Source organism: Botryllus schlosseri, chromosome 2 (assembly GCF_051294905.1).
Source record: "Botryllus schlosseri isolate E-star chromosome 2, Bs_hap1, whole genome shotgun sequence".
NCBI lineage: Eukaryota > Metazoa > Chordata > Ascidiacea > Stolidobranchia > Styelidae > Botryllus > Botryllus schlosseri.
In genome coordinates, this window is record NC_137237.1 from 12,623,127 (window position 1) to 12,645,216 (window position 22,090).

General features: G+C 42.6%; 3 protein-coding genes across 4 annotated transcripts; 2 read left to right on the forward strand and 1 right to left on the reverse strand.

Annotated features, from left to right (window-relative positions):
* Positions 1 to 224: 224 nt before the first annotated feature.
* Positions 225 to 4,814, forward strand: LOC145433600 (CTD small phosphatase-like protein 2-A). Its single transcript, XM_080310739.1, has one exon. The coding sequence runs from the start codon at positions 1,409 to 1,411 to the stop codon at positions 2,678 to 2,680; it is 1,272 nt and encodes a 423-aa protein (XP_080166865.1). The 5' UTR covers positions 225 to 1,408; the 3' UTR covers positions 2,681 to 4,814.
* Positions 4,815 to 4,898: 84 nt separating this feature from the next.
* Positions 4,899 to 21,488, forward strand: LOC145433601 (peroxisomal membrane protein PEX16-like). The gene is made up of 8 exons (XM_080310740.1): positions 4,899 to 5,032; positions 5,091 to 5,175; positions 11,251 to 11,390; positions 12,505 to 12,585; positions 14,491 to 14,626; positions 15,006 to 15,215; positions 17,121 to 17,337; positions 20,775 to 21,488. The coding sequence occupies exons 1-8, from the start codon at positions 4,904 to 4,906 to the stop codon at positions 20,899 to 20,901; spliced, it is 1,125 nt and encodes a 374-aa protein (XP_080166866.1). The 5' UTR covers positions 4,899 to 4,903; the 3' UTR covers positions 20,902 to 21,488.
* LOC145433603 (L-fucono-1,5-lactonase-like) lies at positions 7,899 to 10,550 on the reverse strand. Of its 2 annotated transcripts, XM_080310742.1 has the most exons (5): positions 9,876 to 10,547; positions 8,892 to 8,995; positions 8,636 to 8,826; positions 8,398 to 8,569; positions 7,899 to 8,219 (listed from the first exon to the last, which is right to left on the reverse strand). In XM_080310742.1, the coding sequence occupies exons 1-5, from the start codon at positions 10,004 to 10,006 to the stop codon at positions 7,963 to 7,965; spliced, it is 855 nt and encodes a 284-aa protein (XP_080166868.1). In that variant the 5' UTR covers positions 10,007 to 10,547; the 3' UTR covers positions 7,899 to 7,962. The 2 variants fall into 2 exon arrangements, with proteins under 2 accessions (XP_080166868.1, XP_080166867.1); XM_080310741.1 differs by having other exon boundaries at positions 8,398 to 8,826; positions 9,876 to 10,550.
* Positions 21,489 to 22,090: the final 602 nt, after the last annotated feature.

Consider the following 22,090-nt stretch of genomic DNA (forward strand, 5'->3'; position numbering starts at 1 on the left):
TGTTCTTATATAGCTCAGTGCTCTGATTCCACTGCGACTCAAAGCTCCGAACTCAACCCTGGCATCTAGCGGTTCTGTAACTTATTTTCTGCCGCTGAAAAGTGTCGCTGTAGAGCCTTCTTATCTTCTGAAGAAATTCTTGTAAACTACGCAATGAAGGAGAACGGCAGCGGGAAGCGTAGTATGAAGTTTTCATGAAGGGTTATTGTTCAGAATTTGAATCATCAGCAGCGAAGTGTAACTTAATGATGCAAAGTGATGCTCTCATAGTTTGATCAAGTTCACTTCATAAAGATAGTATCTAGTAGTGTTAGTTGAATAGCGATAGTCAGTTGGCGACCGAGGTAGTATCGATTGCTTATCGCAACGCTATTGATATCATATTTGAGTAATTACCGCATTATGTATTTCACCTATGCCCCGTGTCTTAACCTGTCCGGCTATCCCTGTTTATTCGCGTAGTGTTTCACATATTAAAAAGAAATAACATTAGCTAGCCTACTGAAATTCTATTAAAATGTATCGTACTTCGGGTATGGTCATAGGTGAATCTTTGATCTACTTGAAATTTCCAGCTTTTCTTTGTATTGATGCATTCATCATTCATAGACTCCCTTGTAAGTCTACTGTACAGACTGAGTGCAGTTCCCTGCAAAGATTGAGACCCATTCCTATGCATCGCAACTCATAACTTCGCACCTTATCTAGTAAACGGCTGTCATTCGTAATTCTCATGTCATTCCAACGTTTTCCGTTAACATACCATGTGATCCGACGTATGGAATCGGTGTCTCGTGCACAACAAAGATTCTATTGACTACACACAGGTGTGATGCTGAGAACCGTCTTTGCACACTACATATATTACGCCAAACGTACCTGAATTCCAACCCGGCATATAATTCATATGCACTTCGGATATTTCAATTCAATGATATAGAAGCTTCACATCAATATGGCAAACACGAGAAAAATATGCAAAAGAGACTGTTTCTACATGAACTGAAGGAATCTATGTTGCATAGGCCTAGTGATTGATTGTTGAACTTGGTTACAGTGCACTTAATGTGCTGCTCCGTTCCAGTTTGCCAATGCTAAGCGAAGTCACTTGATAACATTACTTGATGATGCGAAAATCCTGCACTGCTCGTGTTACAAGATATGATTTCGAAATACATTGTCTATAGGGATTTTATCGCGTGTACAGTAGCCTACATTATTTTTGTGTTTCATTTCAGCAGGAAGGAATTTGTTCTCAAAATTCTTGTCTACTGCTCCTTACTCTGCCTGTGCCACTGCTATGATGATATAAGTAGACTGCCATTACTGAATTGACCCTACTTTTGCAGCTTTTTCAATTCCGTAGTCCCCACGACAATTCTATTCCGCACGTCCTGGTCTGCCCACTATGCAGACGAGGAGAAAAAGACCGGTCCGTGAGGCGTCCAAGGCCGCTGCACCGCCCTCTAATACAGGCAAGAAAAAGCCTCCAGTGAAATGCATTGTCAAGCCTCCTCCCATCAAAAAACGCAAAAAGTCAAAAAGTTCAGCGAACGAGACTAGTGCCAAAGAAATTGTTGAAACCGTTGACACCGTTGTATCGTCGGCACCAGACAAAGCTTTGGAAGAGAAATTACAGGCAGCGCCGCCTGCTACAAAGCCTAAAAGACGAAGGCGCAAATCATCTACAAAACCCCGTAGAACCAAAAGAAGTCCGTCATTGTTTTCACCTACCTACAAGATACCAAGCCATTCTGAAGAGGAGGACGGTGAAGATGAAACCGCCTTGCCGCCAAACACGGAGTTAGAGGAACAGGTACCTGAAGTCTCGTCAACAACCGGCGAGCTCGAAACGGTCCCAGAGCACGGAGAAACGGAATCTGCGGATCCAAAGGATAGCAGCGGTATGATGACAGCTTTGGAGGAACCTGCATCGTCTCCGGATATCACTCCTCAAGATATTCAAAACGCAGAGCCGGATTTATCTTACCTTCAGCCCGCCGTTCCCAACGCTTCTGCGAATTACGACGCAGATTGGGAGGTCTTCGATCCGTTCTTTTTCATCAAGCACCTACCTCCTTTGACAGAGGAGCAGCGATCTAGGCAACCGGCATTACCGCTAAAAACAAGAAGCTCCCCAGAACTTTCGTTAGTTCTTGACTTGGACGAAACACTAGTGCACTGCAGTCTTACCGAGCTGCCAGACGCGGATCTCACTTTCTCTGTCCTATTTCAAGGGATCATGTATCAGGTGTACGTGCGCACCAGGCCGGATTTCGGCGAATTTCTGGAGAGAATGTCAAAGTTCTACGAAATCATTCTGTTCACGGCGTCGAAAAAAGTCTACGCCAATAAGTTGCTGAATATGCTAGACGGGGAGAAGAAGTTGGTGAAGCACCGACTGTTTCGCGAGCATTGCGTCTGCGTGCAAGGGAATTACATCAAAGATCTCAACATTCTCGGCAGGGATCTCAGCAAGACTGTAATCGTGGATAACTCCCCGCAGGCTTTCGCTTATCAGCTGTCTAACGGAATTCCGATACTGAGCTGGTTCTCCGACAAATCAGACAGGGAGCTGCTGAAACTGGCCCCCTTTCTGGAATCGCTCGCAGTTACCGGCGGGGACGTCCGGCCTAAAGTCAAACAGAAGTTCCGTCTCCATGAACTGTTACCCCCGTAACGTGTCGAGACTGCTATAGATTACATTAGCGGTGCCGGTGAAGGTTTGATCGTTGCATGTATTTTTATATTTCGTTGGTGAAGTATTATCTTCCGCCTTGTATTTTGTCAGTAGCTCGGAGATTTTTTATGTCACAGCAAATCTCATTATTTTCATAGTCGCTATCTGAAGTTTATAATTGTAATGAATAGTAACCGCGAGGATCCTGATTTGAGAGTTTTCATTTTAAACTTAACACTGCTTTATTAGAGAATGCTTTTCGGATTCTATTTTGTTTTTATGCACTGCGTAAACCTATTGAACTCACAGTTCTTTGATATGTATTGCCAAGTTATCTAATTTTCACCGCAAGCACTCAGTTTACACTGCCAATGTAGCGGAATGGATATCGCAATCACCGATATTTCCTGTGTGCACACTGCACAATTGCACATTCACGCCAAACAAAACTTTGTGCTTCCTGTGAATAAGACCACTTTCTCGCATAACTTGAATAGTGCTCCTGTAGAAGACGCAAGGCTCTGTATAGTGCTGGCGAGAACTCCACCTCTGACATGTTGGACACACTTCTTTCACAAAACCAAGCTTCCTTGGAACAAATTAGTGTACTATACAAGTAATTACAGAGGTTGAAATGAAACAAGTTTCTACTTGGAATCTATCGCTGGGCTACTCTTGATGTAGTTCAACTTTTTAAGTTATCTGGTTGACGTAGGCACTTCGATTATTGCGTGGTTAGCGATGTGACTTGGTAATCGACATTGGGCAGTGTAAACTGAGCTGAAAATGTTAGCAAACATATCTTTCGTTGTAATTTTTCCTAGCATGCCTAGACTGCTGACTGTGCGACATAGGAAGCACATGCAAGTTAGACCAATCATAATATGTGAACTTTACTCGTCGCAGTAAGCTACACGGGTTGGATGCCATTTTTTACAGTCTGTTGGTAGGGCCTGCTTATTTTGAAAATTCCTGATGGTACTAATGGTGATCAGGCTGCCAGTCCTTGTAAATTTCTATACTTCGATTTCGTTTCATAATCGTTTTTCAAGTTATGATTTCATTATGAACGCTTGTTATTAACATCTTTTCGACGGCATACTCATTATGTACCATCCTGATGTTCGTTATCTACTGATTATAATCTTTTGCTAAATCTGGGAGCAATTCAATTTTTATGTTATGTATCTGCTTTGTAAATACAGCCATCCTACGTGTTAATGCCAGTGCCGAGCTTACTTTCCGGCACTGAGCAATGAACTTGGGTCCAGCAATTAGGACATGCTTGTAATTAGGATTTGCGACAATTTGTGATACACTCTATTTATTTCATCCACCCGACACTATCATATGCTCGTGTCCAAATGCGGAATGACACCCATCGGCTAAGCCAAGGCGTGATTTAGCTCAATTTTATATTGTTTCCACAATGTGATATAACAAACAATATTTATTATTGAAGAATTTTTAGCCCCTTTTTCAGATTTTAGCCCATCACTTCTGATCAAACCAATACTTGGTTATGCGAACTTGGATATACCACAATTTGATAGGCCTTCTGATTTGAAAATACCTGGTTATTGTATAAAAAGTTGTTTTTCATAGTTCAAATCGCTGGGAAAATCTTTTACATAAATTAGACAGTTTTGTGTACCCTCCCACAATTGTAAGCGTTGGCTTGAGATTTGACATTGGTGCATGGCTTGCTGTCGATACTCTGGCTGGGAACCGCAAGTCAGGGCCTATATGAACAATTTTATATTGAGTTCTGGAACTGCTCCTGTAAGGGTCATATGGTATGATACGAAAGATTTCACTACAGCCGAGTTGGAAGAAGCCAATGTGATTTTTGTATTCAGTCGTAGGCACTGAATGAAAAGATTTTCAGTGAGAATTCGTATTTTCCTGAAATCTTTTTGTGCAATTTTTTCTGCTTGTGATAAGGCTACCCTGCAAGCAATCTTATCACACTAAACACATTTGAAATCGTCGCTTTTAACTTGCTTAGTCGTCTTAATTGTGTATACTCGCGGGTGTCGAACGTTGTCACAAATGTACACTACACCCATGCTTATATCGCCAGTTTATGAGTTTATCTGCTAGCGAAAATAAACATTCATAATTCTTTTGTAGATCATGTAAATAGTGTCTGCCAACGTACATCATAGGTGTTTAGATAGTTTCAATTTGGGAGGTAGTCTGTAAAATAGCCTATATAATTCAATGGAGGCAGATTCTGTTGGACTGGCTGGCTGGATTACCACTGGGCAGCAGTACGTTCTTCATTCCGTACAGGCGTTGAAGAACAGGTACGTGGATTATGTGGACAAAAATCCGGAAATGATAGCGCAGGTATGTCGACACTCTAATCACTAATGCGTATTACTGAAAATCCCCATTCCTATCCCAGATGGAGAAATTGCTGACAACAGTGTCGTACGTCATTGAATATCTACCGCAAAATTATGACAATTTCGTACTTGTCTCGGAGTTATGTGAGTGCATTGTACATCTGTGATTATATATTTGATCAGTGCCTTGTAACCTTAGACCAGGGCCGGCCAACCCATGGCCCGCGAGAAGGTTTTGTGTGGCCCGCGAGGTAATTTCCGAAATTATTAATATCAAAAATGGATTGCACAGATTGTGAACTTGCAAGGCCAAACAAAAATTTGATTAGTCTTGCCGCAACACTTGAGATGTGATGACTAAAATATCAGTTCCAAAGCATTGGCAGATCCATGAGCCTGTCACATTTTGGTAGATCTTAGTACACTACCATCAAGCAGAATAATTTACGATAAATTTATCAAAAGTAAAATTTTCTACACGCTTCGTGCAACATGTTGTCACTCGATTTCTTGCTTTTAATATTGTTACCCCTTTGTGAAAATAAAAGAACGACTAATGTAAGAGATTGAGTCTAACTATATTCGCGATTACGAGACAAAGTGTCGTTCAAGATATGCGACCTTGCGTTTGCGCTCGCTGAAAGACCGTCTACTATATGAAACCTAGGCACAAAATGATTGGCGCACGTTGGTCGAAGCTTTCGATATCGATATGTCCAGGCGCCGAATAGTCCATTCCTTGCAAACTGAGCCCAACGATATACAGCATGCCCGCATTATAGTCAAGTTACAATAGTATTGACCCATGAACTTCGAAAAATTTTCGCGCTTGGCGTGGCTAGTGGCCTGCGCAATAGTTCGTCAATCAAATGTGGCCCTTTGGCTGAAAAGGTTGGCCACCCCTGCCTTAGACAGTTCATGGCAGCTGTGCGATTTTACCGCTATTTAGTTATCACCAGTTAAGCAGTCTGATGTATAATGATATGCAAACAATCCCGAAGACATGAGACTTCATGAAAAAAAGTTGTTACGGGCATTATTTCTACGAGTCCATTACTATATTACGGTACCCCTTTCATAAGCATCTTTTGATCGTAAACAGTTTCATAATAAATTTGATCAAAGATTAGCCTCTGTACCCTTTGTCGTAAACATTTTGTTAATAAATTTGATTGGGGACTTCTAACCATTAAGCATCGAAATTATCGGCACAGCAATTTCAGTAGCTAATGACCACAATTATTTTCAATTACCTAGTATTTCGACGTATTTATTAGAGCTTCATTTTGTGGCAGACGTGTTGCATCATTGTGGCTTTGTACCTTGTAGGCTGTATAAGGGCTGTTCAAAAATAACCTTTTTTCCTGAATCTTGCAGGTTACTTGATTAAATCGTTAGGTTGCCTTAAAAAACGACGCACACCAAATTTGAATTCATTCCAACCAATATTCGCGGATTTCGTAGAGTTTGAAAATTTTGAATTTGCCTAAAAATGCAAAAAAAAAAATTTTTCAAATTTTCCTTTCAACCTGATGAAATTGTTGCGCTGTCTTCAAAAACGATGGAAAACAAATTTGACTCAATTCCAAGCTGTAGAAGCGGAGTTATTCAAGTTTTTTGATGATAATTCTGGGATGATCCACCAATCAAGGATAATCCCATAATTATCAAAGAAAAACTGAAATAACTCCACTTCTACGGCTTCGAATTGAGTCAAATTTGTTCTGCATCGTTTTTGAAGACAGCGCAACAATGTCATGGGGTTGGCAAAAAAATGTGAAAAATTTTTTTTTTTGCATTTTTAGGCAAATTCAAAATTTTCAAACTCTACGAAATCCGCGAATATTGGTTGGAATGAATTCAAATTTGGTGTGCGTCGTTTTTTGAGGCAACCTAACGATTTAATCAAGTAACCTGCAAGATTCAGGAAAAAAGGTTATTTTTGAACAGCCCTCGTAGCTTGCATCCACTGGTAGGTCATAAGAAAGAACATTTCACATAAAGACAGCTCTAGTATGAAATGTTACAAGCGTGTGCATGTGCAACTGTACAGTGCATCCACTCTCTTTTGTTAAGATACTGGAATATTTCCTCACCGCAATGACTCATGATGATCCATTGAATATTCTGAAACAAAGATTATGCTCAACAGTTGCTTTCATATTAGCTGTGATTTGATGGACGTGAGTCATCAGAGTTGTCAAGGTCCATTTCTTTGTGGTATCTAACTGTGAACAACAGCTGATTCCTCGACACAGGTGTACAACTGCTCAGTGTGCCTATCCCATCAGCATGGGCTGATAACTTCAACCTTACTCGGACCATGGATATTGATTTTCAAATTATTAGAGTAGGCCTACTTGAAAATGTTTACGTTCTTGCTACTTATCGTGGCATTTCATTACATTTGCTACATTTGCGATGAATGCATTCCCATAGACGTGGGATTCCAGGTAGTACCACCACTTATTTAGCCTTAAAGACTTGAGTGTAGGAATTTGTTAAACTCAGTGACGAGTAACACTGCTATTATAGATTTTAGTATTCATGTATGCCAGTTTGCTGACCATGCAGTTACTATACTTTTTCCTACCGTTTCGTTTAACATGACAAGGTTTTTTAATTGACTCAACGTGGCATGCGGCCTATCTGCCTATCCTATATTATACAAAATCAAACCAGTATCATTGACTACTGGTGCAAGAATTCAACAATAGCAATTCAGTAATCATACTTGATAGCAGATAAAATCGGATTCTTAAATGATATGCTCATCTGGTCCTGTTCTAACTTCGCGATCAAAAACTGCTGTACCTTCAGCTGTGTCGTTTCTTGACCTTGCCGACAGTAGCCTACGCATGAAGAAATATTCAGTGAAAACCTTTATTATGAAAAATAATGGTAGATAACGGGTACTTAATTCCACTGATTCTACATTGCTACATTTTTCAATTTGTAAAACGATATTGCGTTTGTTTCAAATATTTTTCTCTTTTGGTGAGAGTATTCTATTAATAGATCATCCATCAACTGGTACACGTCCACCAGGTTAGCATTGGCCATTTTGCAAACTGGCCAATCGGATCCGAACATGACTCTGTCCACACCAAATGAATGCATGACGTGTTGAACATGGCTTCTGAAGTTTTCAGCCTTCCAGGATTGCAGATTGGCTTCTGTTACCATCCCTGAAAATAGAATACAACGTAGCACATCAACAATTCTCAATGGTCGTATTCGTTTCCAGCTAAGCCCTATAAAACAATTGATTAGCAGTGGGGAATACCGATAATTTGAAACTACAAATGATGGGCTAGCTCTATTGTTTTAATATTCATAAATACGCAGTGATTTAATTGCGCAGACCTGATAATTTGCAATGCACATTGTCGAATTGTGCTAACAATGTCATTCCTTCGTACCACTCGTTGGTAGCCCCAGTTTCGGCATTCGGTTTAGCCAGGTGGTCGATGACAAACTTGACATCTGGATTGTTTCGTACCACGTGGACTGCATCCTTGAAGTTCTCTTTTTTGACCTGAAGAACAGTGGAAATGATCTTTTGGTCGTGTGGACAAGATGGCGTGGACCATAGAAGACTCACCAGCAGATCATAAGCAAGCCCGTACTTTTGCAGCACTTTCATACCCTCGCAAACGGACGGTTTGGCGAGCCATCCTGGCTCTTCCAATGGTACGATATTTCTCACGCCCACAAATTTCGGCTCTTTTGTGAATTCGGCTAGCTCAGCATCCAGTAAGTCGATATCGCCCGTGTGAGCGTAGCCCACGATTCCTTTAAGAAGTGAAGTTGAATTGTTTCAAAATTCAGTTTAATGAAAATTGTCTAGTCATTTTCACCAGCGACGCTTGGTCTGCCTTTAAGATGACTTATCATCCACCTTGTTTCTTCTATGGAATTTTGAGCCTCCACAAAAACGCCTTCCTTGATACCGGTATTCTTCCTGAAATTGAAAAGTTGCGTTTGTTATTTCTAATAAGCTATGTAACCTAGTCACCAGAGCATCATAATCCAGGAAACACACACAACAGAAATCTACAAAAACCTGAATTCAAAAAAATTTATTCCGCTCTTATTTTAATGGTGAAAAAATATTTTCCAAATTTCTCAATGACAGGAATTTTTTGGTCATTTTGTTGCTTTGATGAGTTAACATCCGCAGTTGGTCAGAGCGTAGTCATTGTTGTTACTTGAGTTCAATTAGAAGTAATACCGCGATTACGAGTATAAGTAGTAATTTTCATAGCACACAAAGCTAGAATCCGAAAAGTTTGAAAAGTATTCGTGTAGTTTGAAGAAACTTGTTAGGCAATTTTGAACACTTGCACTGGCCTGACGCACCTTCGCAACCGATGCATAATAACTTTTTGAAAATTAAATGTTTTCTGTCGTACATGGTCTGTTTTGCCTAGCTGTGATGGCAGTTTCACAAATGAAAGTGAGGCTTTCTACTTGACTAAGTCTACAATGATAAAAAGAAAACAAGTAATTTGGCTTCAAAACCTGTTATAGAATTTGAAGTAGTCTAAAGGCAATAGAGTAAATAGTGTAACTAGATATAAAACCACTTGAGTAGCCTATGTCTAGTTTTGAAAACTGAGCGCTTAAATACTGACTACACAGCGCACAGAAAGAGGAACTTCATCTATTTATAACAAGCTTGTTTACAACATTTGCGCTGTTGATATGATTTTGCAGGTGATCCAATAATATTGATTGCCTAATTTTGAAACCGCAACAACGGAGCTGTTGTAATGCTGATCGCGAAAGCGCGACGTGCATCCGCGCGATTACAACGGCGTGAAATCTGCTTTTCTCCTCACTGTTCTTCTTCGTAATCCGCGATGTCGAAGTTCCTGAAAATGACTCCCTCTGCCTTCGTCGGCCATTGGTATTCCAGCCTCGACAAGTCCCAAATGTGAAAATGCGTGTCTATCACGTTTATGTTCTCCATGATGCCGCTATTTTTGACAAAGTCCTTCAGCAACCTGCAGGTTCCTTTCCCGAGCGAATATAGACTTTCACCGCAGGGTAGCTTAAAGGCCAAAGTATACCGCCAGTATCGGTGCGTTTGTATGCTTGGTCACGCGTGGTTGCTCAATCAATGCGCTCGCCGTTCGTATCATGATGCGAGGCATCTCGGCGATTGCTGTATTGCTTTATTAGAAGTATACTGCGAAATGTTTCACTGATGATGCGTCATAACCTGGCCGATTTTTTATGTTTACTGTTGCACCGTTGTTTTGACATGATACCGCGACGCGATAACTTACTGCTTTGTCTGAATGAGAATGAGAATACTTATAATAACGGTAACTCACCAGTCGGGTATGTTAGAATTGCAAAAATCAATAATGAACCATAGTCGCCGACTTGCCGCCATTCCATTGAACTCCCATCTTAGTAATGCGTGAGCACTGAGCAATGCATAATAATGATTACACCTAGCACCTGACCGCCCTACGCCAGCATGTATTGTTGCAAGGCTGAGAAATGACATTTTTCCGGAACGAAAGTTGGTGGATTTGGCTGCGCGATGCTAATAATGATGTTTGTTCCATTCGCGCGGCCATGTTCTATTATTATGCACTTTGGAGCAAAGGTTTATTATGTTCGATGATCATCCGCTCACTATATATCTAGGCCGCGCTTCGGGCGGTAGCGCAGAGCTGATGCAGGCCTGCGCTAAAACTACAGGTGCAAAGTTTATTCACGACCCTATTTCCGAATCCATCCGTCTCCGGCTAGGTATTTAAATTTCGAGTTCCAAAAAATCTGGCTGGTACCTGAAGTGTTGCTGTTTTTACGTAATGTGGTGGAAAAACTCCCGCAACAATTCTGCCACGGCTTCTGGACATCTGTTATCTGCGACCAGGTTAGGGTCTAGTCGAGTGATCGAGTGTCACTTATTATGACATCAAAACATCATTAGTGATGAGCCGAGTTCAAATATATACATTGTACAGTTTATGCGGCCACAAAGAATACCTGTCGTACTTCACATTAAAGAAAATCTGGTATCTTTTGGACCATGCCTTGCCTACTCTTCATTGCACTTTCTGTCAATGCTTTGGGTCGATCACGGCTGATTACGCTATGTGTCACGCGAGCAGCTTATGCAATCCGTTGTCTAGGCTAACCAGTTACCCGCGGTGCATGGAATTGGATTCGCGTTAATCGCTAAATTTCATCGTTTAGTGAGCTGCGCCAATGGCCTCATCCGTTACTGTAACGATTGCATCATCAAAGGCGGCGTCGCGGCGCAAGTCCCGGGCGGGGACACCGTGCACCTCGTGCGGTTGATCGAACGGTGGCTGGTGATCTTGGAAGCTTTACAGGTAGGCTCAGCCGCAGGCCGGCAACACTGGGCAGGGTTTAAACAACTGGAGAATTTTTAGTTTTTCCAAATTAAATTCGATTTGGAATTATACCTACAGTTTTTTCAAGTTAGATTAGAATTACTGAATCCGCAAAAACTGTGAAATTAACTCATATTTAGTTCACATCGAGTCACGGATCATTTTCATAATTATTGCGAATTTCGTTTTGTTTAGTTTTTTTCGTATAGTCGTTTCGCACTATGCGACTATACTATACAATACATACACTATACTACTACTATACCTGCAGCATTTTCTGAAAAACCAGAAGGCCAGGAACCCCCCACATACTAGTTTAGAGTTAGAGATCCGACATTTCGCTCTAATTATAGTCTCAGTCAGGGTGTCAAACATAAGGCCCGCCATCGTCCGGCCCGCGACGCAATTCTGAGTAGATTGAAAAATGCTTGTATCATCGAGCACATTTCCAACAAATGTTGAGATTTTTAGTAAGAAATATTTCCATTCTAATCCATCGTCAAATCAGCAAATGTCGACTGTGTTCATAGGCCACATGATAACCATCGATCGGATCACGGTGTTTTGGTTTCACTATAGGCACCATTAGGAATAAGTCGGTGACGTTGGCACGCAATTACGGGAAGGCAAAAAATGCGCACACAGACAAATATCTCCTATGTTCCTCACAACGCACACGCAGGGCTGCTGCCAGATTACGACTAAATATATGCCAACTAATATCGTCGTTAGAGCAAATGTTTCAACGTTTTTTTTAACTGTATTCAAGAGCCCAATCATCGTATTTCCGCCAAATCCGCTGTTTGCGAATAAAGGCGCCGGTAGAATATAACGCTTATGATCCGTAATGTAATGCAATATGCTATTGTGTGTGTAGGGTTGATATAGTGTTCAAGTGCAAAATAAGGTCATGGATGTTGACGTAACATTTTGGTATCATTTGACCGCCCTGCAAGCGATCTGAAGGTTTGATTCCGGCCTGCGACGCAGGTTAAGTTGGACACCCCTTGTCTATGTAGACAACTAGAATTCTCTCGTTGTCCAGGTTTGGCCTCTGGTTCCATTGTGACGTCATATGTTTTTTGTATTTCAGGCGTTCCTGGAAATGATAGCGTACCGAGTCGGCGGCAGTGGCACGAAGTGGGCTGTAGTCGTTCTTATCACACTCGTGAAGGTAAATGCGCCGCTGCGTTTCGTGAAAATCGCTGCTCAAAAGCAGCCTATGTGCGCTTGCTGGCTACTGCGGCCGTATTTTATATTTTCCGTGATTTTACAATGTCCTGCCGTGTGTGACGGCAATATCGCGCTGTGTTTGATATGTTTAGATGGCGCCCGCGGCGTTATAATCCGGGAGCGTGTGTAAAATCGTTATTACAATTAGGATGTGGCGTCTTCGTATTGACGTTGATAGACGCGGTGTTGCGGAGTTCGTAAGGGCGCGCTGTTGACCCTGGAATGGGCGTGGATTCGGATTTGGAAATTTAAACGCATTTGACGATTCTCGCCGACTTTGAACTCGATCGAGGAATTTGGAATGATTTTGAATTTATCAGTTTTTATCGACTTTAATCGTTTACCGGACCTGCACTTTATATACACATGGATGGGTGTATTTACTGAGTTTACACCGTAGCGTAGGGTGAAGATCAGGCCGTCGGCACTTTCTGGTACTAAGTATTGCTTTCCTACCCGTTCCAACGGGGGAGGTCGAGTCAAATACACCAATCTTTGTGTAGGTGTCGGTCTATCCCAGGGGCGTAGTAGGTTCTGTCCACATGGACCGCATTTATGCGCCTTCAGGGGGTGCTACACGAACCGCGCCCTTGAAATATACATAAATTGGTGTATTTGACTCGCTTTCACTCGTTGAAATCGGTGTGAAAGCAAAATTCTGTACCAGAAAGTGCCGATGGCCTGATTTTCAGAAGATGCAATTTTCGTTTACTACAGTGTGTGGACATGACTACTAGGGATGGTGTGAACCTCTGAAAGGTTCAGGCTCGTGTGAACGCGAACCTTTTTAAAAGGTTCTGTGTGAACGCGATCGTGAACCTCGTAACGTCGCGTGACGTCTTATTGCTAATTCCAACCCTACATTTCCGTGAAGTGATATATATTACATACACGATACCTAGCGACAATGCTGACTTTTTAAACGTCGCCAAATGTATCAACTGGACGGTGCAATCAAATGATATAATAATCCCATAAAATCGTATCTTCCGTCGCTTTGCCAACAATTTCGACGTGGACTTGTAAGGGTATGTAATCTCACGCCCTAACGGTCTAGGCCAGACCGGACAATGTATTCGGCGTCTGAGTGTTGCTACTTTGATATTGGGCAGAGTGTAATACGGGTTTTACCCCATTAACAAGTTGTACAGCAATAGCCAACACCCCAATCACACGGATTTGGTAATGGTTTATATAACACAGTAAACATATGAAATCGAGATGGACACCGTACGCTTGCTAGATTTTTTACATCAGACAACGATATCCATTCATTGATTGGTTGGATAAGCATCGTTCGCTGACTGCCTACATGTAGCGTATTTCGCTCTTGATGTTGTGTGATTGCGTGTCAAGCTCACAGCAGAGAGTCACTAAATATTCATAAACAGAAAACTAGATATTTCGAGCAAACTTGTAACATAGCAGGTAAAATCTCTGAGATTGTCAACGTGCATGCTGTTTAGTGTTGATTTTTTTTATGCTGCCAGCGCCATGCATACAGCGGCCCGCATTAGAAATGCAATAAATTTCAACCAAAGATGTTATAATGACATGAAAATTGTAATATATGAAAAAGGTTCACTGTGCAGAACCGACCAAGGTTCGTTTGTGAACCTGAACCTCTAAATTTCCGAGGTTCACACACAAAACGCGAACGTGAACCTCATGTTCAGTTGTTCACACCATCCCTAATGACTTCATATTGGGCATGATCGCGAACAGAGTCGGGGTTCAAATTTTATGGTCTTACATTCGCCCACACAGCTGATCCCACCATAGCGATATGGCGCCGTTTTGCGTTAGTTCGTTGATTACATTTGAGCCAATCCCGTTCTCTTTACAGGCCGCCATGCGTCTGATCTTACTTTACGTTTTCAAACCGAACTTGCAAACGCACCCGTACGTGAAGCCGTTGGACCGCGTCAAGTTTTTGAGCAAATCCGAACCAGGCTCGCCTGCCGAACGCAGTCACGGGACAAGTAATACGCCATATATAACCAAAGTATCCAGGATTGCTAGTCGTGTAGAAATAGAAGCAATACACTCGATTTCTAGTCTAATGACTTGTGACAACGCGAATAGGAACACTTTTCGAAAAATATATTCAGTTCTCGTAATAGGCCTACAGGGGTTATTTCGTTCGGTTGTCGTGACGCCGTCACTCGTAAAAGTGACGCAGACCTATCCACAAAACTGTTACGGACGAAATTGGAAGCATAACCGCTCGAATGGTCCTACAAGTATGCAAACCCGACTTGTGTTTTCCTCCGACAAGTATTAGTACTTCGTCACCGACCACCTATGTGTGTAGTTCAAGACTTAAGCAATGATGTGGGACTAGCCGTCAGTTGTTTTTAGAGCCGTTCGTGTACGTCGGACGACGGACGGGCATCAAAATGAAGAGACTGAGCAGCGCCACCGACGGACTCGCGGCCGCCGCCACAGAGTTTCCGGACCGCGAGGCGAACTTTGACCCGTGTTTCCCTTCTCCGTCCGGGAGTCCCACCAGGCTTAGCAGTGTGGAGCGTGTCGGGGAAACTCTTCACATTTTAAGACCTCTGATTCACCGTATCCTTTGAATGTTAATATGTGTACTTTTTGTCCGCCATGACTCCATGACCGCCATCGATTAGTCTTCACTGTGGACATGTCTAAATTTATGGTGTTTCATGCGATCATCGACTATTGTCCCCCAACCTCGATATACGCGCGTCGGAGATCCACACGTTTGTGTGATGGGTTTAGGGTTCACGTTAGGATGTCGTAGGAGCATTCATAACCCTCACCCAACTCTAAACTGGCCCTATACCCCCAACACGAAACAAACCCTAACCTGTTGTCCATACTAGTGTAGGTATATATCTGCCATCAAATATAAATATTCGTGAAGAACACAGTCAATGATCACATGAAACACCATATGTGTGGATATGGAACACTTCTCGATGCTGGTAAGAAAGTATTATACCAGCATGTTATGGTTGTGTTCGCTTCGGGTTAGTTAGAGGGTTATAAAGTCAAATAATAAAGTGCGGCATCCGAAATGCTCCGCTGTCGTTTTACATTATGTCGCATGCTCGAATGTCAGACAACCGCTTGGAAGACGCAAAAATCAACCCCGCGACGTTCTCGTCGCAATCACATGCGCAACCCCGCTCTGTTCCAATCCTATCGAACGCAACGATTTTTCTCGCCGCTACCCCGCCGCGTACAATTTGCGGTTTGTTCCGGCACGCTTCATTACGTTCAGTTACGCATTGCGGGGTTGATGATAAGAGGCAGACATTTCGGTTCCGTTATTTACCGCTCTGTTGCGAAAGCGAGCTAATCTGGTTTGCGATCGATATGCAAATTTTCGCTGCTGAGTATTGTAACTAGCGCCGATGAAAGCTAGAGCCTACGGTGCGACTTGCAAACCATCGGTTAGGATAGCGGGCGCAACTTACATCTTAAAATCAAATACGAAAGTGCGCGTTTAGCAAAACCAAATTTATACTGCCGATCGCTGTAAAAGGTCTTTATCGCGAACAGCTTCAAACTTTGCAGGTACTTCTCTTTATTATTATCTGAAGAGGCTCATGGAAGTACAGAACTTCAGTATACCTACAATTGAATAATATATTCGTATTGAAATATTCTGGACTATTTCAATATGAATATGCAATTTGCAATTGATAATATGAATACTGAATAGTGAATACCGTGTATTATTCACATATTGAAGTACTGTACCTCCAAGAAGCTCTTCGAATATACAAATATTCATGTATTATTCAATATTATTATCTGTTCGCCAACCTAGGAATTGGCAATGTCTATTATAGTGCGTGAGCGTTTCGATTCCTAGTCGATTATTCGAGCACCACATGTTATGACGTCATAACAGTAATATAGACTTGACATTACGAATATGCGAAGATTGGTAGCCTTGCGCAACCTGGACCTGCGTAATAATTTTGAACTGCGAGTTATGACCAATCGGGGTTTCGAAGCTATCGTGTATCGAAACTACGCTTCTCGTTGATGAAACCACTCTATAATATATGTGTAATAATCCGCTAATCTGCAAGTTTTCGGCGAACCCTAACTTTTCGCTGGGTCACAAAAACAAAGATCTACCAGGATACACGTCTAAGACATCAATGTAGAACATTGGTGCACAAAATGAACTGCGCATCAACGACAATGTTAAAAGAACAGGACTAATAAAACATAATTTTCATACAAAATCAAGAAGAATATAATGAATATCTACTTCATGTCGGGTTTGTGTCTTAAACGTCCGTTGAACAAGGAGTCTGGCTCAGCGAAGCCCTGAGGTTCGTGTGAACCCAAGTTACAGAACTCCTGTGTTAAACCAATGAATGAACAGAAGGCTTAAACGTCATTTTTTAAATACGGTTTAAATATGTCTCTTATGCACCAACCAACAGCAACTGTGCCGTATTTTCCTTGACGCCAGCCCTTCGTCAGTGGTTGGTCTTGGCTTTTTCGGCAGCCAGTCCGCCGTGCCGTGGCTTGCGGCGTTCGTGACTGACGCCTCTTCCCACACGCTGCTGAGCGGTCACGTGGCTCGAAGGCGCAAGACTTCCGCCCGATTCAACGCCGAGGAGCTGCGGGAACTGCGACGCAGGGCCTGGATCATGGCTTTCTACCTGCTGCGGTCGCCGGTATACGACCGGTTTACCAAGTATGTACCCTAGACCCGAAGCCTACTAAACTAAGTATCGCAATACCCGCTCGTCATTGTAATATTTGTGATGCTCATATTGTCAGAGGTGGTCGGTAACGCAGTACTGTCGCATTTTAGGAGTACTCAATTTGGTTTTGCCCATTTGCACTGCGTGCTCAAGTGGATATGATTTTAGGCTACTTCAGCTTCTACTTGGGCACAATGAGCAGTTTTCCAGGCACAACTATGTACTTACTCTGGATTTTAAAACTAGAGAGTAGATTAGAGACGAGTTGAAATCGCTTTTCTGAGTGTGGAATTGTCATAAGAACCACGTGAAATAGAGCCTGTAGCGCGGTGATTGAAAATATTTGTGTCATTTGTCGTTTTGCGTTAGTCTGGTTTGAAACTACTTAGTTGAGTTGAGCCTTTGATAAAAGTATAAATGTACTGGTTTTACTTTAGTACAGGGGTCTCAAAACTCAAATTTGCTCGCAGGCCTCTTCCCTAATTTTTGATGACGCCGTGGGCTACAGCATCAATAACGGGGGTAATCAATGCATTTCCTAGCAAGCAGGCCTTATTTGACGGGACCACGCAGAAGGACATTGCACAATGCACATGCACATTGCACGCCCATCGTGAAAATGCCATTTAGTGTGTAGCGATACATGCCTTGGCACGAAATAAAATAACTTTTTCAAGTATTTCAATAAAATTGGTTTTGAACTTGCTTTCGACGCGGGTCGCGTGTATCTTGTTCTCCCGCGTCATCCTCAAATATTCATGTCCCCCCCCCCCAACATATTGAAACTTGCTGATTTTGGTATTTCGCCGACTAATCGAACCGTTACTCCGCGATTGTGACGTCACACTACAGCTCAACAGTCATCACCGGTATTTTTCCGTATTGTCCCGTTATCGCGCCGGCGGGCTGTAAAAGCAACGCGTAAAATACTCCCAACTAATAGAGCGGACTCTTTTACAAATAGTGCGCTGTGTGGCGATCCAAATTCGCATCGTTTTCGTCTAGTAAAGCCGCTATTCAAAGTATAGCAAATCAGCTCTCTTGGCCCGCGAGATTAAGCTGCGTAATCTCGCTTTGAGATCGCAAGTGTTGTTTGGATTGAGATCGCAAGTGTTGTTTGGTTCCGCTAATGACTTGTAATTCGTTGTTACAACACGGTCCGCGGATTCCGACGCTTCTTATCGCGATTTATTTTTCGCGCGGAGGGCTCGCGCGGCTACTAAATCAACCGAACGTTATTGACTATAGCCCGGGTTATTGCAAACTCCTTCTATGAGACTACGGTTAGTCGGTGCTTGCTTGCGCAGCTGAGCGGGATGTAATTCGGTGAAGACATCTCAACAAATCCCGTGTGTTGTTCACTTGCCGGCATCGTAACAGCAGCGTAGAGATATTTTTCCACTTGTTGACTTTTGGGTGAAAGTTGATTGTTGCGTTACGCTGGCGCGCATTGATCGACCAATGAAACGCTCGCGCCTTGTGCAATTGTGCATGATAGTGGGCCTGCTGCATTTGAATGTGCAGCAATCACCAGAATTTACAATCGTAAATGTGAATTGTTGGTTACCAGTGAAATCGGTATCTTGGTGAATTTGGCATTTGCAATGTAAAAACTGGTAATGAAAGCGATGCATCAATATTGTATAAATGAATTCGAAAATGAATGTTGAACTGAATAGGAACGTGACTTGTGATATACGGCACCACTTGACGCACTCGGCACTTGGTAGTTGGACGGACAGCTAAAAAATCTTCTGCTCATTTAAATTAGATTAGAATTTGAATTCGCAAAAAGAATTGCTAATCGAATTAAATTACGAATTAAAAGAGACACAACAAAAATGAAGTACAGTTCATACCAAGGCAGAGTTCATTCTTATATGCATGACAATGTCTGTACAGTGTACACCAAACTTGGCTCGTTTCGCACCAAGTTCCGAATTCACTGGTAACCGAATCGCTGACTAGAACACATTAGTGCATGCACCTGATCGACGCGGACGCTCGGATCGCATCGGCGTAAATCCGCCTCTCGCGTGGCGATATGGTGATGACGTCGTGTTTTTTTTCTGGCGGGCAAAAGAAACAGTTACGGCTCGATGATCGCCTTGATACCGTATTGTTTGCGCGAGCGGCCCATTGTTTACTTAGCGTACCGGCTTCGAAGCCGATAACGCGAGGGTTTGGGGGAATTGAGAAATGCGTTTCGCTTCACGCCCTATTTGATGCGTTCGATAATACACCCGGCTGGTTTTGATCGCTGCAGGTCAAATTCGCCTGCGGCGTAATTCTGATTGCTTGGTACTACGCCGGGATTGTGTTTTCTTGTATTATACATACACACAAGCAGGGTTGTAACCAAGTCACAAGGCTCCGAATCACAAGTCAATCTCACTTTTATAGTTTTGACTCGAGTTAAGTCGAGTCATTTTCTATTCACCACCGAGCCAAGTCCGAGTCTAAGTCAGCGAGCAGCGGGTCGAGTCCAAGTCATTATGTTGACTGATCAGTTTCCAGTTAAAGTCTGTTAAGTCCACTTTTTATAACTCTGTTTGGTGATATCGGATGGTTCGCATTTATAATATTCTAATTTTCCCCACCTTTAGCAGTTTCTGGTCGCATTTTCAAGTACCTGAACCAATAGACGCAATCCCTATAGTGTGGCTACTTTACTATTGTCCGAAATGATAATGGAATGTCGGTCTTGGCCGTCTGAGTCTCGAGTCATTTCCGTATTTTGAGAAAATGACTCTAGTCAAGTCGAGTCATCAGAAAATCATGACTCGAGTCATTACAACCCTTAATACAAGTATATGTAGTTGGCGTGTCGGCACTTGTGTTTGTTGAACGATTACTCATTAACTTCCGATTGTTTGTCCGGTAGTCGCTTGTACAGGAATGCGTACGCCTTTGATATAGTGCTGGAAATTGATTGTTTTTACCGTGACCCGGTTCGCTTTGATAAAGCGCGATAATGGGAAACGCTGATGTCGAAGTTTGGCCGTGAAATGACTTCGGCTTGTTTGCGGTGATCCACATTCAAGTCGAAATACAAGTAATTTCTACTAAATAATTACTAGTTAGCCCTCTATTTTTCCGGACTACGACCTGACATTTCGATCTCGCCTTCCGACACATGCCACCTTTTTTGTCACCTGTCCTTTTAGATAATCTTCTTTTACTTTTCATTCAGTGTGCAACTGTGCATGCCTCCTTTTTTACATCGCCTAGGCCAGGTGTGTGTCTGATTTCAAAGACTACTCCAAGTCGTTTCGACACTTTCCTATCTTTCATTGTCTCACACTCACAGCCTTGTGGTGTATTGAAATGATTAAATTCTTATCAATAAATTGAATTGAATTGAATTAGTTGACCTTCAACTAACTAGATTGGTAGTTCGTGCAAGTCCGACTGGAATGTTTTGCAGGACAAAGATTTTGAAGATCATCCAATTCTTGTGCGATCACGTGCCGCTGGCGCGCTACGCGCTGGAGCCAGTGGCCAGGTATCTGCCCGCTTGGCAGCAGGTCTACTTCTACGTGTGGAGCGAATAAGGCGGGCTGTGGATGGCGACCGCTTTGAATGGAAAAGACGAAACGCGTCGGATCTGTGTGATCGGTCGCGTGTGTTGGGGTCGGCGGCGGACGCCCCTTCTCGTTTTGTATTGTGTTTTGTGTCGATGTGAAATATGCAATCGTTTTTGTTTTCTTACTCTGTACCGTGTGCGATATCCCGATCGATTTTGTCTACGACATCACGATTAAGGCTGGCAAAATTCGAGTACCCGGAGATTTCAATTCCGATTCTAGTATTAAACCCTGGCCACTGTTAAAGCCCCGGTAACAATGGCGTTGGTAATTATTACTGATTCTGCACGTTTAGACTACTTGTCTGGCATGGTGGGAAAGATAGGTGGATTCTCCCTTCGCGTTTCAGCGCAAAATCATGGACGAATCTTGAGGTATTGCCTGCGTAGCGTGACGTTGACTACTGGCATACTTTCGTGGTTGTTTACTGTGCCAATGAAGCTTAAACGTTCGGCTGCCATTGGTTAATATTTATTTCGATTGTCGTTGAGATCATGGTGTGCAAGATGTCGATTTTTTTCAATCAATAAAGAATGCTCAATTGCTCATTTTTATTGTGGACTGTTAAGACTACAAGACTGGGCTTCTCACGTGAGGTCGATCCTGCGTGCTGCAATATAATCTAGCTAGGTCAATTGTGTAGCAGAAACAAGAATGGCAGATAATTGTGTACTTTGAGGTGGGCGGTCGTCCAGGGACGCACCTGGTCGAAGCCCCCCTCTTTGGTTTAAGCGCTTTTTTCAAGGATTATAGCGAATAAACATGGAAATCCGTGTACCAATCAAGATGATTCCGTACATATGGGTCAATCATCAAATCTCTGCATGCGGTAGAGGTGCTTAGGTTTGATGTAGCTATCCTTGTACACATGCAATAATATATATGGCCTAATCCAGCACCTGGCTCAGACCTTTGCGTGGTGTGCTGGCTTATTACTAATGTCAGCCGATAGCTTTAAAATTAGTGTGGTCTATTTTAGGGTTACCATATTTCAGCAACCCAAATTCCGGACACTCTTTAGCGCCCACTAGTGGATTTGAAAAGGAGTTATGACGTCACACCAGCAAAGCTTTGGTCATAGACCAGAGGTGGTCACGGTCCGGCTCAGGAGTATGTGGCTGTGTGCTGTATAACCAGGACCGAAAGCACATGTTTT